The sequence below is a fragment of the Carcharodon carcharias genome, chromosome 5, assembly GCF_017639515.1.
Source record: "Carcharodon carcharias isolate sCarCar2 chromosome 5, sCarCar2.pri, whole genome shotgun sequence".
Taxonomy (NCBI): Eukaryota; Metazoa; Chordata; class Chondrichthyes; order Lamniformes; family Lamnidae; genus Carcharodon; species Carcharodon carcharias.
In genome coordinates this window covers 153685125-153700473 of record NC_054471.1, presented here as the reverse complement: position 1 = coordinate 153700473, position 15349 = coordinate 153685125, and the positions used below count along the sequence as shown (strand labels likewise).

At 39.3% G+C, this 15349-nt stretch overlaps 1 protein-coding gene across 6 annotated transcripts in view; it reads right to left on the bottom strand.

Annotated features, from left to right (window-relative positions):
* Positions 1-15349, bottom strand: part of tfap2b (transcription factor AP-2 beta) — a 72119-nt gene that overhangs the window by 24011 nt on the left and 32759 nt on the right. For 3 of the 6 annotated variants that reach the window (XM_041188784.1, XM_041188786.1, XM_041188785.1), the window contains exons 6-7: positions 14592-14733; positions 5465-10843 (exon numbers count right to left, since the gene is read on the bottom strand). In XM_041188784.1, the coding sequence (XP_041044718.1) occupies positions 10546-10843; positions 14592-14733 (440 nt within the window). In that variant the 3' untranslated portion in view covers positions 5465-10545. Of the gene's footprint in view, positions 1-5464; positions 10844-14591; positions 14734-15349 lie in introns of those variants that run through there. The other 3 variants (XM_041188788.1, XM_041188789.1, XM_041188787.1) reach the window with 3 other exon arrangements.

The window sequence follows — 15349 nt, the reverse complement described above, 5'->3', positions numbered from 1 at the left end:
GCAGGGACTCGGAGTCGGCAGGGAGACATCGTCATCTGAAAAATTCAGGCCCATATTAACTGAAGAACTGTATGATAAGCATCTGAGATTTAATAAATTGATCTTAGTAATAAATTCTGTGATAATAATTAATAGTAGTGCATATAAGATAATAGAGAGCGAATGCTCACATGTAGACCTAAAGTGATGAGGGACAGAATAGTGTCCTGATCATTTTGCCTCAATCAGATACATAATTAAACTAAGCTGGGAAATTGTTTCCTGGCAAAGAAATTGTTAGAGAACAACATAAATCACATGCTTCAGCATGAAAAAGCATTTCAAAGATTGGTATGAAATCACAGGGACCTGATTCAAGCTGAGTTAGTTGACTTCACCAAGTTGATAAGGGCCTTGGTAACCCTAGGTTACAGAAGGGAAAAATAAACCACAGTTCCTGCTCCTGGTAACTATCCAATGACCGCTGCTAAGAATGTGTGCCTCGTGAAGGCTGAATTGGGCTCAGCTGTGACCTTACTCCATTATTGAAATGCCTGCCTTCCAGCCCTTCTACTTAGATTCACACATAAAGAATTGCCATTTCAGTGTGTTGTCAAAAGGTGCTGACAGTTATGGAAGTGTCGCCTGTTTAGATCATGGTTTACAGGAGTTATGGGGAGCAAAATAGAAAATAAAATTGTAAGAACAAAGTTTTGGAAGTTTAATTAATGTCACCAAAACTGAGAGACATTTTAACTACTGGAAACATTCTTACATGTGTTATTTTACATAATATATGCCCCCTGTATAGAGAAATACAGTAATTTTCCAATGCATAATGCTATACTGTAACTTTTTGCTCTGATTGCAGTGATATTGAAGCATGTGAATTGTGCAGCCTTGTAATAGTGTGGATTTTAATTTCATGCAAGTTACTAAAAAATAAGATATTGCACATTCTAGAAGAAATTATGGATTTTATTGCAATGTATCTGCACTATCTTAGCCCTAATTACTAGGTTGCTTAAGTAAACATTGATAATTAGCCCCAATTAGGAAAGTATACTCAAAAATCAGAACAGTCAATGATAAATAGAAATGGTGAGCATGTACAAGCTGATCTTGATTATCTACTAAATTTTGGTTAAAACATATTGTTCAGGCAGACTGAGCATTGCCATACCTCTAATTCTTGCTATTCTAGACTTAGCAGTGTCAAAAGTTATTTTAAAAAGTATTTCATTTACCTGCACGAACAGGTTTCATTCAGATGAACACAAAATAGTTTTGACCATTTGCACTCCAGTCAATATAACATGGTCTTGTTCATGTGCAAGCCACAGAGTTAGAATGCCTTTCATGCAACATTTTAGCAGCATTGGTCGTGTTAAGGGAAAAAGTTTCTTTTGATGGAGGGGGCAGGGGTTTACATTCATGAGTTTTAAAAGCATGGAACCAATTTAAAAACTAATTGCTTATAATTGCCAATATCTAACTCCATCACAACTTTATGTAGTTCTGACCAAGTCTTCTTATATAAATTGTCAATGTATTAATTATGAATAAACATATTATTAGTTTCTTTACATATGTTATCTCTTGTCAATTTCATCAGCTCCCAGCCTTGTGTCCTAACTGCATTGACTCCTTCCTGAGATAGTGTTCAGTTTACATCAGTCATCCCCCAGTACCTCAGTGAAGTGGACTGCTGTGTATCATCACCATAGAAATAGAATATGAATGCAAGCACGTGCTATTGCACTCATGCAAAATTTCATTAGAAAAGTTATGTTCAGTTTGCGTGTCCCACCTTAGGAAGGGTATACTTGTTTTATGAGGAATCCAGTTGCAACTGGCGATGGCATGAAACTAACGGTAGCAGATCAGCCACCAAAAATTGGACAGATGACCAATCTGCTACCGCTCACCCTTACAATGAAAGGACTTAGCCATGATAAGCAGTTATACTAGGGTTGCATTCCATGGAGTTGAGTAAGTTAAGGGGGATCTGATGAGGTATATAAAATAATGAGGGTAGTTGACATAGGATAAGTTTCTTGAACTGGAGAATCTAGAACCATTAGGCATGGAGAGTAATGTTTATTTGGACAGAAGCCAATGGAAGGGAAAATTAGTGGTGGATTTAAATCATGCTCAATCTACAACTATCAGTTTAGCTGCTCAAGGTGAAAATTACTCTCATAATCTTGGAATTAGAACCCGGCCAGTCAGGAGTTTCTTTTTATATATTTTTTTTACATAAAGTGTTGTAAAAACACAAATTGAATATCTCCATAAAACCACTGAAGCAGTCAATTTTAGTGTTCAAAAGGCAGCTAGATACTGGCTTTATTAGTAAGAGTATTAAGGGATAGTTTCCCATTTTCCTACATTCAACTGTTGGTCTTGGCAATGAATGACAGCAAAGTAATCAACTAATCAGTATCATAAGGGTGTGTTTTCCACCCAGAGGGGACTTTGGGAAGCTGACCAGCAAAACCCACCAGCCACCTATCCAATAATCACTGCAGGAGCCCATTTTGAGCACCAGACATATTAGCATCAAGCCAGCAGACTGCCACTAGAAATTGATCACCCTGGGGGCAACCTGACAGATCCAAGCCACTCCAATATCAGAGGACCCTAGCTTCCTGGCCCAAAGAAGGTAGGTTCCTTGATGGGGTAGCTGGAATGACAACAGCCCATGCTGGCCTTGTGGATCTTGAGGGGTTGCTTTTGCTGCTCCTGGCCACATAAAAAATGAAGTATGACTTACCTCTTTAAGTCTCCTCAACCCAGCTGCCAAATAATACTGGCTGGAGCAACTTTTTTTAAATCAGGAAAAGTCTCTGACTTTAATTTCTCTCTTCGAGCTCAAATCTGAAACCCTTTACTTCCATCAGTCTTTACTTCCTCTTTCCATCTTCCAGCCTTTCGGCAAAATTTGGTGTTACTTAATCACTACTTCCAAATTCACCTTACCTCTTTTATTCTTTTCAACTTTAATGGTGTCTGAACCATATACTATGGCCTTTATCTTGATTTCTCAAATAAATACAACACATAAATTTAAAACAAAAACAGAATTACCTGGAAAAACTCAGCAGGTCTGGCAGCATCGGCGGAGAAGAAAAGAGTTGACGTTTCGAGTCCTCATGACCCTTAATGCTGAGTTTAAGATTAGGGGCAGTTAACTGATAAAATCCCCTTTGTTTTCTGAAAATCTGAATTAACACATGGAATTTGAAAATTAACTTTGGCAGTGGCATGAAACAGACAGTAGCAGATCAGTCACTGAAAATCGGGGAGACGTCTGATCTACTACCATTCGTTTTACCCCACTAACAAAACTTAGTTTCACCTCAAAGATTTTGGGCTCATTGATAGCATTAGATTATTATTTTTTTCCATTTTTTGATTTGCAAAATAATATTAGGTGCAGCCTCCATTCTTATGACAATTCTGTTGCAGAACCATTAAAATGTTTAGCATTGGTAATATGTTAACAAAGTTTCTGAAGCCTGGATTCATAGCCACCTGAGAGTCAAAGGATAAAATGCTATTTTCTCTATCATCACTTGGGGTTATATGAGAATTAGTTTGTCCACTCTCAACATGGTTTCTAGTGAACCAAGGCCTACAGCATGAAACTGCTAAGCATTATGCAGAATCTAGTAAAAGCAAAATACTATGGATGCTGGAAATCTAAAACAAAAATAGAAAATGCTGGTAAAGCTCAATAGGTCTAACAGCATCTGTGGAGAGAAAAACAGAGTTAACGTTTCGAGTCACTATGATCCTTCTTCAGAGCCCTTCCAGAAACTCTGTTTTTCTCTCTACAGATGCTGTCAGTCCTATCATACGGACTTGAACCGTTACCTCTGTTTCTCTCTCCGCAGATGCTGCCTGACCTGCTGAGTTTTTCCATCATTTTCTGTTTATGCAGAATCTGGTGATTGGTTGTCAGTTTAGTTCAGAGAGGCCATAAAATGAGTGGTATGGAAATAAGAAAATAGCAATAATCTAATTTTGTGGGGAACATATAGCATGTCTCTTTCAAAATTGGGCAAAACACAATGGGACAGAGTCAAACCAGCTTTCAAAGACACTTGGTCTTTGCTGATCATGGATGGCAAAAGTTAAACTTCCATAATTGATATCCATCATCTCCATATATTAAAAAATTACCAAAAGAAAAAATACGCTTGAGAAAAGATGGTTTTCAAGGTTGAATGAAACTGGTTTGCATCTTTTTTTACCAGAGTTTAAAATCAATACAGCCAGGCCTTTGTTTTTAATATATGGTTTCATGTATATATGGATAATACATAGCCAGAAAGGACAAGTTGGCTTTAAGACATTTATACCCATTAACAGGTAATTTTGAGAACTTATGCATAATGCATGAGCACCACATACCGTGCACCACAATATTACCCTTTAGGTGTATAATTGTCATTTTAAAATGCTTTTACTCCACAGCTGAGGGAAGTCTAGGGCAGTCTCAGAAATATTCTGGAGATGATACTTAAATTATATTTTAAATTAAGTAAGAGTGAGGGTTCAGCAATCGTGTATGATACCCGTCACTATCGGAATTTCAGTTATAGCCTCGATTTCAATAGTCAAGAAATATGAAATGGGTAGAGTCTCCGGAGTGATTGGCTTGTCTGGCAGGTACAGATTATAAAACGAAAGGTCAGAGCTAACCTGACCTAGCAATTGAGTTAAATAGAAAAGTCACGTGTTCATTTCTTGTTTCTGAAATAAAATATGGATAAAGAAAAATAAGTTGGGCTAGAACCAGAAAAGACTTTGAGGCCATTTGAACTTAGGCTTTTACTAATGCTGCCCCTCTGCGCCCGCCAGGGCCATCTTATGCACCCATTCTGGATATAAGCTTTCAGCAGCAAGGCTCCAGAGCGAGATTACATATGGCAGCCTCCCACATGAGAGTAAAAATTTGGGTCATGTGTGGCTATTAATGCTTCTATTGTATTCAATTCATATGAAATGTATTTGTTTGCTACGACCAACGGCTTCAAAACGTGTAAAATAAATTAATTAATACCTTTATAAGTTGCTGCCGTTGTTTTGGAGAAGAGCTGTCAAAGAAATATCAAACAAAGCATTTGACAATCAAACGTTATTTGCACTGCATGATGCCTAGACCCCTGCAAGGGTACATTTCCCAATCTTCACAGACGCCTTGGACAATCCTGCCATTTGCCTTGGCTTGGCCAAGTATATCCTTCAATGTCCAGCTATGGTTTGCCCACAGTACAGAAATGTAAGGTTTAAATGGTACAATTTATAACTTAAATAAATGTCTCGACATTAAAACATCCCGAAATACAGCAGGGTTATTGATGTGACAGTTTTTCAAACCTCTTGTAACGACATTAAACAACCGTCAGGAACGCTCATACTATAGGTGCAGTTTATTGCTTTACTGAAAGACAGAGAAAACCATTTCATTTCGGAAGCAAGGTTTATTATGTGTTCGTTTGTTTCTTGAAGACAAATTGGTTTTCATTCAAACAACCAGTAGGTGGACAGACCTAGCAACATAATCTGTCTGAAAAGTGAAGCAGCATCACATTTAAACTGAATAAAATACAACAAAATCACAAGGTACTCAACTTTTTTTCTTAAAATGAGACCACAACTGGACAATAAACAAGTTCTACCCATCACCTTTACAATGTGTCTAGTGAACAGAAATCAGATAGTGGACTATCTAGCGTCAAGCATTTTCAACCCACTCACAGAGGTATGGAATCATAGATAAATACCCCGCTACTGGCTCACCATATTTACAATCCCATTAAATTAACATTAAATAAATATATACAAACATGACAATGACAACCCGCCCTCCCCCTCCAAGTTGATTTCCAATGGAGATCCAGCAGAACTGATGTTCCAAGTTGTATAATTGTTTGGAAATTTTTTAAAAATCAGGTTACCTAGACACCAGAGTCAAAACACATTTTTTCTAGCATGTGACAAGGATGGGAACGATCCAAATTATGTTATCTGCTCATACGTGTTTTTGGCACATTGTGATAATGAGATCAGAGCTCATTTTGACAATGTGGCAGCACACTAAAGGAATCGGCAATATGGGAAGAATTGAGCGTTATCTGTGGGAATTCAGCGTCAAACTGTTACGTGGCGTGGGAGAAGGAGTCCCGGCAGCATGGTTGATGGACAATGATATTTTGCTGAAATTAGACTGTCTCACGCTGTGCATGCGAATTAAGAATTTGCCATATTCAGTGTTAAATGATGCCTTTTAAGAAAAAGGCGTTCATTTGAAAGGTATGGCAAACAGGTAGTTCAGACTGAGTTCACATATTGAATGTATTCCCTTTGTAACATTTGCCCTTAATTTACAATAATATTGATTATCAAAAGTTTGCACGGCATATTTTAGTTGATACGGAAGATTATTGAAATCAGGATACGATGTGTTTCATAGTGTCAGTGAATTAATGCTTGTTTTTTCGAGGACTGGTGCTGAGGCCAGCGGAGGTGACACATTCCTTCTGCGTCAGTAAGTCACTTATTAGATGAAAATCATGTTCTTCGTTCGATTTTTTTTGTGTGTGTTTGCGCTAGCCAGTGATAATTGTAAAGGTTTTTGTTAATCGGTGGTTCAGCAAAGTCGGAGACGGATATGCCAAACACCACTATTAATTGCTTATTCCTGTTCATTAAAATGGCTTGTGGGATGTCTGGCCAGATCAAGGGGTTTCGGAGTGAGTTACAACATCAGGGTGATCCAATTCTTGACCAGTTTGTAATATTTCATCATTAATTTCTAACTACTTATGATTGCACATTGGGCTATACATTTTTGTCAATTTTTATGGCTCTACACAAGATTACAGTGAGAGGAGAGGGACAAGTCACTTTGCCAAAAAGCCAGCATGGTTACAATGGGCCGAATGATCCCCTTACTTGCTGTAAACTTCTATGGCGGCATATTTAGAAGCGAGAACAAAATTGGGAATGGACAGCTAAAGGTAAGATGAATACTTCATTTGTCGGACATTTAAAACCTCTGTTCCTAATCTTGCATGTTGGCTTTAACTATGAGGTTAATCAAATCTACGTGTGTCTTTTGAACTGCAATGACCCCGGAATTCCAGGAATCCGCAGTCACAAAATCTGATGCACAAACTGCTCCTTGTGCAGTAGTTCCTCACCTGTTCAGATCCTGGGGGAGGTGGGGGGGTTGTGGTGGAGGATCAAGGTAGCCGGGGATGGGGGCAGCAGAATGAAAGGCTACATTTCCCCTGCTTGTTTGGTAGTGTTGCAGGTTATATTTAATTACATCGATACCGGTGGAGTTTTGACAGAATGGAAGCGGCTCACATTTAAATATAAAGCGGTGCTAGAATTGTGCCTGCTAAGCACCGAGTTTTACGATTCGAAATATCAACTTTGTATCTAGTTCAGGCAAAACAGTGAGAGATTGTGATCAAAAGCGAATGGACCTCGGATCAGGTTACATGAAATTCCGTATTACAGAAGTTTGGGCTGTATTTTCTTAACCTGGGGTAAACTTTAATCGATCTGTTTATCCTCACGATTTGGAATTGATCGCCAATTACCATTGCCACCCATTTTTTTGTCGGTGACAGAGGCGGCCCTGAGTCTGAAAATAAAACAGGCAGCAGACAACATATTTAATAAATTAATCCTGTTCCATTATTTAATTCTGCTCACCAGAGAACGCGAAAGAAAAATCTACAAAATGTAACGACCCTTGCCCATGGATTTCTTTCCCTTGCAGAATCCCAGGGACCTTGATCACATTGTCAGTGATGATTTTAACTCAGAATATCATTGCATTTCTTGTTGAAAATGGATCAAAATAGACAAGATCTGTCTGTATTCGCCAAGACACTGCCGTAAGTGCCTAAGTAACAAACCAGTCAAACATTCCTTTCACACCTGAATTCTCCCAGGGTTCCAACTTTCCTGCTATGTGCCTGATGAGTTGAGCCAATCTGGGCGCTGGGTTTGCTTTGCCTCCCCACAGGGGATAACATTCCGCCACATGCCACTTGTGAACTCACCGAGCAGCACAGGTTGGGCTTGTGGTAACTTCCACTGAAATGCATAGCCTGGGGCAAAGAAGTGGAAATCAAGGAATACATGTGAAAAAGAAATTCTTTCTTAAAGGAGCACTGAATTTTGTATAATGTCCCGGTGCTTTATCTTCTTAATATTTTTAAAAAGATTCATTTAGTAGGGTAATATAATTCTGCGCACAAGTGATAAGGAATGCTGCTAGATGGGCAACCACTTGAAAACAAGGCTGAAAATGGCTGTACATTGTAGTGACCAAAACGCATAATGTGAATATGGTTATATGCTGAAAACATGAAGACGAGAGGTGTTTTAACGGTTATAATGACCATATGGCTGTCCGACAGATTAATATGGCCTAAATTGTTGAATATTAGAATAGTGCTTTGCTTCTGAAGAGATAATTACTGTAACTGGTTAGGCTCAAAATCGTGTCCAGGAGCAGATAGCTGGAATATTCTCATTCTTAGGATGGTGAACTGGGATTAAAGAGGAACAATCTGACTCCACCATTTGCCTACAATGCTTTACTAAGTGTTCATGTGCGAAATTTGGTATGTGTCGCCTCAGCCCACCTCGCCTCCCCTTGCAATGTTGCTATTTAACTCGTTTCAAAATCTTAACGCGGGCGAGATATGAGTACAGCGCAGCTCCAGTGACCGAAACACAATAGGTGGGAAGCAAATCGAAATGTTTATACATTCATAGCTGATTAACGTTTCCCAGCCGATGAGGACAGGATTTGCTATCCGTTCCAGGAAATGCAGAAAACAAACACAGTTGAGAAACAAGAAGTTTGTTATTGTTATAAGAACTCCACTCCTTTAGTTTGAAAGAGCCCCAGGACTTCCAGGCAGCCCAGCTCCAAGAATCTGCATGCTCATCTAAATCCATAGTTTACAGGCCCGTGTCTACTGACCTGCATGAAGCAATCCTCTCTTTTAAACATTGTCCTCGTCCTTTTTCTCAGTGTGCATGCTGTCAGTTTAATAAAATAGTGTGGCAGGGTGTTATCTTACTTATGTATGAGCACAGTTGACATCGCGGTGAATGTTGTCTTGAAGATATATATGTGTAATATATAAACAAAAAGACAACCTTGACACGTGTCTATTTCGCAATTCCGAAAAGGGCTTCTTTTCGGGCCAGCAAATATTTTAATAACTGCGAATTTTCTTCCTAATTAATCATATCAGGCTAATCTAGTGCTGTAATAGTCCATATGCTTTCTTCCTGACCTCGGGCCTTGTTTGCTGCTTACATCTCCCATCTACAATCAAACGCCACCAGTTCTCAGCCAGGTCACTAGGTGGACGCCTTGCGCCAGGACAGTGCTTTCAGTGCTTTCACTGGTGAACTCCATCCAAACTCATAATAGGCAAACTGCATATCAACTGAGGTCAAAAGTGCTTTGGGTGGAGATGTTGCTCACTCGTCCTCTCAGCTGAGGGAGGTTGCACGATAAGTTAAGCGTCCTTGAAGGGACAATGGAAAGGCCTTTAAAAAAAAACAAAAACGAGATCGATCAAAATGCTAATGGCTTCTTAAGGGGAGTAACCTGTCGTACTGAGCATTTAAGTAGATGCTGCCAAATGCAGAACAATTATTGAAAGGAAGACCAGTTAAATTTAATGATGTGTCGGAATGTACCAAGAATGCGGTGGAGGGTGGGGGTGAACAACTGCCCATTTCTATTATGCGATGTTCCCTTCTCATTAATCTTTGTTGGATTTCAGTCTGTCTCTTTGAAGTGAACTCACTGCCTGTCTGTACTCATTCTGCTTTTCGTAGTTATTTTTGCAGTGCTGGTGTTCACCTTGAACTTGATCTGACAACTGCAATCGAGTGTGAATAATTATCTAGTTAGAGCTCCGTTTAGATTAATGTCGAGCGGAAGGTTATGGTCAGCCATACTGCTGACTGTAGGGTTATGTTTGGAGTTAGAATGAGCAGGTACAAGTCAATATTGTCACCATATGTTAAATTTAGTGTGCAAACCATTAGATCTCGGATAGTATACCTTTTATAGTCTCTATATTGAAGCTAATGCATCCAAATAGGGAAAAAAGCTATTAAGTTTTTATGTTACCTGATAGTCATTTTCTTTTTGCCGGATTGTTTCCATCCTCATAACATGCAGGAGTGTGCACATAAATCGGACCTGAAATGAACGTGGGACCAAAGGCTTTTGATAATAATATATAAAAAAAACGATCAATTTGCAGTCGCACAAGTGGATCTTGGAATCACCTGCCATTCTGACATAAAATGGAAGTCAAAATGTTTGCAAAATTGGAAAAATACCAAGAAAAAAGGTCTTGATGCCTTGCATCCAGGTCCATTTGGTTGCAAACAGTTGACCCAGTGTTGCTCCGTTATGTGTGCGTTGTTGTCCTTTCCAAGTCAATAGAAGATTTTTTTTATATAAAGCTACAGAAAATAAAAAGTTTGGAGGACTGTTTCTCATTTCCTGTTCTTTTCCTCCTTGTCTCCAGTTTTGGTGCCTGCCTCCCCACCAGATGTGTGTCTATTTGGGTTGTTGTTTAGGAACATCTTGTCCAGTCCCTTTAAAGCTTCCGTCAGGTAGTTCTGGACAGCTGTGAGAGCAGCACAAATGGCAGGAGAGCCAAAACCATGCGTAATGAGGCTAAAGTGAGTCAAACAGCTCTGGATGCCTGGGTCTAGGATGGGGTTGGGCCTGGTGTTTCCCAATGGAGACCTATCCTGAGCCAGCAGATCTGTAAATTCTTTGCAAAGTTGCCTGGGGGTTAAGAAAATAAGACAAAGAATGCTGCCGTCAGATAACACAAATCAGATGTATGCAATGCATATTATCCGGTTGCTATGGGAATTGGTTTAACCCCCTCCTCAACTCGCACACCGTGAATAACGAAAGGCTGACTGTATGGCATTGAGTTCCAATGTATACGAATGTCTACAATAGTCTACAACAACAATTGTCAAATAATTCAGGATGTTTTTAATGGAATCTCATATGTTCTCAATTCCCATAATGATCCACGGATGTGAGTCTTTCTTTAATTTAGTAAAGAATGAATGCAGTAATGCAAAACTAAATATAGAGTAATCTCATTGTGAAATAATTTTGTTAAAAGCAGCACAAGTTCATACCGGTGAAAGCGTTAAGGTTAGGTTACACGTTTACTGGGGCCAATTTTCAACCAATGACATATGAGTGTTACTTGGGTCCTTAGGGAAAAAAAATCTTGCACCTTCGAGGTGTGCGAAATCAGAAATCATTACAAATGAATACCACTGCCAAGAAATGGAAAACAAATTTAGACAAAGCATTTTGGAATCGAATCACTGAGGGAATGAAATCCTCGGGGGAGTTAACACATAAAGGGTTAAATCGCAGGGATTTGCATGACACTGGTAGATCCATCCCAGTGTTAATCAAACAGTCCTGAGAGATTTTCATTTCCTAACAACTGGCTGCAAGTAGAGGCAGGGAGTCCCTGCATGTTATAACCATTTGGTTTCTGATAAATTAAGAATGTACGTTTTGAAAGAAGATTATACACATTGAGTGACTAGGGGATAGGTCGCACATTAGATCAGCACGCTGCAACTTTACTTCCAGTAGCTCGGGTTGAATCCAGCCAGACAGAGGAATGAATGTTTGCTCCGTTGATAATCAGAATTTAATTCCCCAGGGTGAGGGATGGGGTTGGGGTGAGACCGACACTGCTTCTCCCACTCATCCACGAAAGAGCCAGGAAACTGTATGGCGTTTGCGGGACTATTCCCCGAAGTTACGGCGGACAATGGTGACGCTTCCTCCGCTTTCCGCCCCAAGGAAATTCGCCCCCACCCATTTGAGCAAATGGATATTTAAACTCTGCTTCTAACGGGGCTTGAACTTAGCTTGACCCTGCTTCATGATTGGAGTATAAGTTTAGCCTAATTGGGAGAAAGTCTCTGCAAGAGGTAATGCCACAACACTTATATTTAACAGTGCACGCAGTGTAATTCAAGCACTTGTTTAAGATGGGTTTAAAAGTGTTCAAGGCCGTAAGGGCCTATTGGACATTTTCCCAGCCTACCTGGAGAGGTTGTAAATGTCCACAGAGAGCTCTCGTCTCCAAAGCTTTAAATTCAACGCATGCGCAGGACTATCTCAATCTCTCGTGTAGGACATTTGCAGTTCCAAATTGAGAGTACAGACTGGTTCCTGTATGGCTGGAATTTATATCGTAGCCACCCATATCAGACTGTGCGCTACTGTATAATTGCAACATAATGCTGCTGCACCTGACCTGGAAATAATTAATATTTATACTGAGCGTTGAAATGGAAAAATGTTCCCATTTCCCAGCATTAGCCTCCTTCAACTTGATGCACACGTAATCTCACCAAAACACTCTTTGAAGAAAATATTTGAATGGTAAAGTTTAACAATGAACAGAAGTAAGGCCTCAGAACAGTGAAAGGTAGTTAATACGCTCTGAATTGTTTATCAGATAACACCCTGTTGCCAACCGGATTAGCAATTTACTCAATATTGTCGTTATCGAATGGCAAGCCTAGTGCCTAGACTTATACTAAGACCATTTTCTCCCGCCTCTAAATGCTCTAAATGAGGTTCCATGTCAATGTCATTGACATGCAGTGCAGAGTGCGCCGTAACATTCCTTTGAAGGTCACGTTTTCTTTGTTAATCTCATCAACGACCAGAGACTATAGATCTGGGAGTGATTACAGGACAACAGTTTCATCAAGGAGGGTTCACTTCATATAAACTATGAGAAGGAAGTTCAAAAGTATAGCATCATTTCAAGCCTAAATTGTCAGGCAGCAGTGTAATTGTTTCCACTGTATCCATTTTAATATAATACTGTGACATTCATAAGGATATTTCGGATCCAATTAGTTTCCCTGCAACTGAACATCGTGAATATAGATGTTCAAAGCATTCCATATTCCGGATGCTAGATAGATCCATGCTGAAAAATTGCGATGCATTCACTGGTTTAATGAATAATCAACAGTTGATTTCTGGGAAATGACACAATTGCTACATTTTATATGGAAATAACTTATTCGATTTTAAAAAAGGGGAAACATGCATGTGAATAGTCTTCCATAACCATGAAATTATGCATATCTAAGGAGGCTTTTGATAGAAATCCTGATGATATCAACGCATTGGGTGAGAAAAGATTCAAGAACTTGGAGCCAAAAAAGCCTGTTATCATTATTGTATTTAACCCCAATCTTTTGCAAATTGAGCCAAACAAATCATTGCTTTATACATGAGCTTCGAATAAAGAAACTATTAAAATGTAGTTTTATACATCTCATTATGTTGAACTCCCCAGCAACAAGAACAAAGGTGTACAAACCTATACAGAGCTATTAAAAACGTGATGATATGGGTTGGGGTGGGGGGGGGGGGGGAAGGGGGCGGTGGAGGGCGGGGGGCAGCGGGGTGATGCAGATTAGTCTGACCAAAGTATATTTGCAAAAAGCTACAGAGACAATTAGGTGGCGGGCACTCCTGGGTACTTTGCAGCTAGGGAACCTGATGTCAACAAATGCTGAATTAAGTATATTAAAAAATATATATAACTACTGTTTTTGGTTTGCGTTCTCCGTCTCTATTGTCCTTTGTTTTCTTGTCCTCCTTATCTTGTTTTCCGCGTGTGTGGTAACACACATAGAAGAGAGACGCATAGGAAATTGCTATGGGAATATTCTAAACGCCTGCATTCATCGCCCTTGTAATTTTTTTTTACTATGTAAAATAGGAAACGTTCACTGTGAAGGATTAATGGCAGGGAAGCCAAGCGCTTCTAGTCTTCAAAGAAAAAGAATCGCCTGCAAGCAATTAAACTTCTGAGATTGTAATATCTTCTGACCCGGCGGAAAGAAACAATTAAATTCAAATCACGTCTAGCGAACATCTGGACAAATTTGAGCAAATGATTTTTCAGTCTTTTTTTTAAATCATTGGTGGGAATTGGGGGAGATTTTCCTCAATAATATTATAGGCAACCACAGTCATATGTTTTAAGACATTATTTTGTCGTTGTCGGGTCTGATTGAAACTGCTGAAAGGGTTGGAGGAATTATTTATTTTTTTCTGAAAACTCTGCTGCTTAAAATAAAACGTGGCTTGATTATTTAAAAGTATCTATCGATTTCACTCACTTTTTCCAGTGCAGGGCACCTTTTTTTAAAGGTTTTGGGGACTCATATTTAGTGACACTTCGTAAATGACCTCAAATGATCGCCCAGTTTATGTCAGTACTCAGCTTTGTTTCTGTCGATTGTGACTACATGTTGATGCATTGCTGGAAAAGGCTTTAAACTCACAGCGCTTCACTCAGGCACAGGCTGTTTAATGCAGATGCGGTACAAGACGTGCCCTTAATTTCAAATCTCGCATTCTGTTCATGTATCGCTGCAGAACGCCCACAAGATTAATCCCAGTTGATTGTTTCTGCAGGCCTCAAAAGGCAGGTAAAAATAAGTGAATGACTCACTTTGTGGCCAGCATCATGTTCTTTCTGGAGTGCAACTCGCTGGGGTCTGTGTGCTGTCTGTTCAGGTAGTCGGCCGCAGCTTTGGCAGGGAATTCTGTTTCACAGATATACCCAAAATCCCGGGCTAAATGCACGGCTTCGCCTGCAAGACAGAACCAAAATCAACTCAATTTATTGATTTTATACAGAAGCAGGTGTACTTCCGTCTGCAAGTTCTCAGATATATCCTGTGTGCCAATATCTAGAAAGTGAATGAAGCAAAGGAAGAAATAGAGTGCATCATGAACATTTATCATGCATTTACTTCTGTTATTAAAGTTTACACTTCGAAAGTTTGTGTATACACTGGAGGGACCGATAATGCTATTAATACTGGCAACGCACAGTTCCGGTGTGCATCAGCTCCGAATGCTCTCTGCAGAACCACCTTTGAGAATTCAGGAGAAATTCCAAGCTGAGAACTAACTGGGCTCCCAATACGTTACAATCTTACATCTAATAAATGTAACATTGATATGATTGTATTAACAAATAAGCGCATGCTAATTAAGCAATCTCTGTTTCCTGTCAGCGAAAATGGAAGTAGTGAGGTTAATAAAAAGTTATTTGGGGCTAATATTTGAACACAATGCACACCATTCCAATTTATAAGGTTGCAGTTTTGCATGATTTACTTTATATATAAACGTTTTATATATATATTTATAACCTTACTCACACACCTGGTTATCGACACAAAGTAGCGTGTAACTACTGTG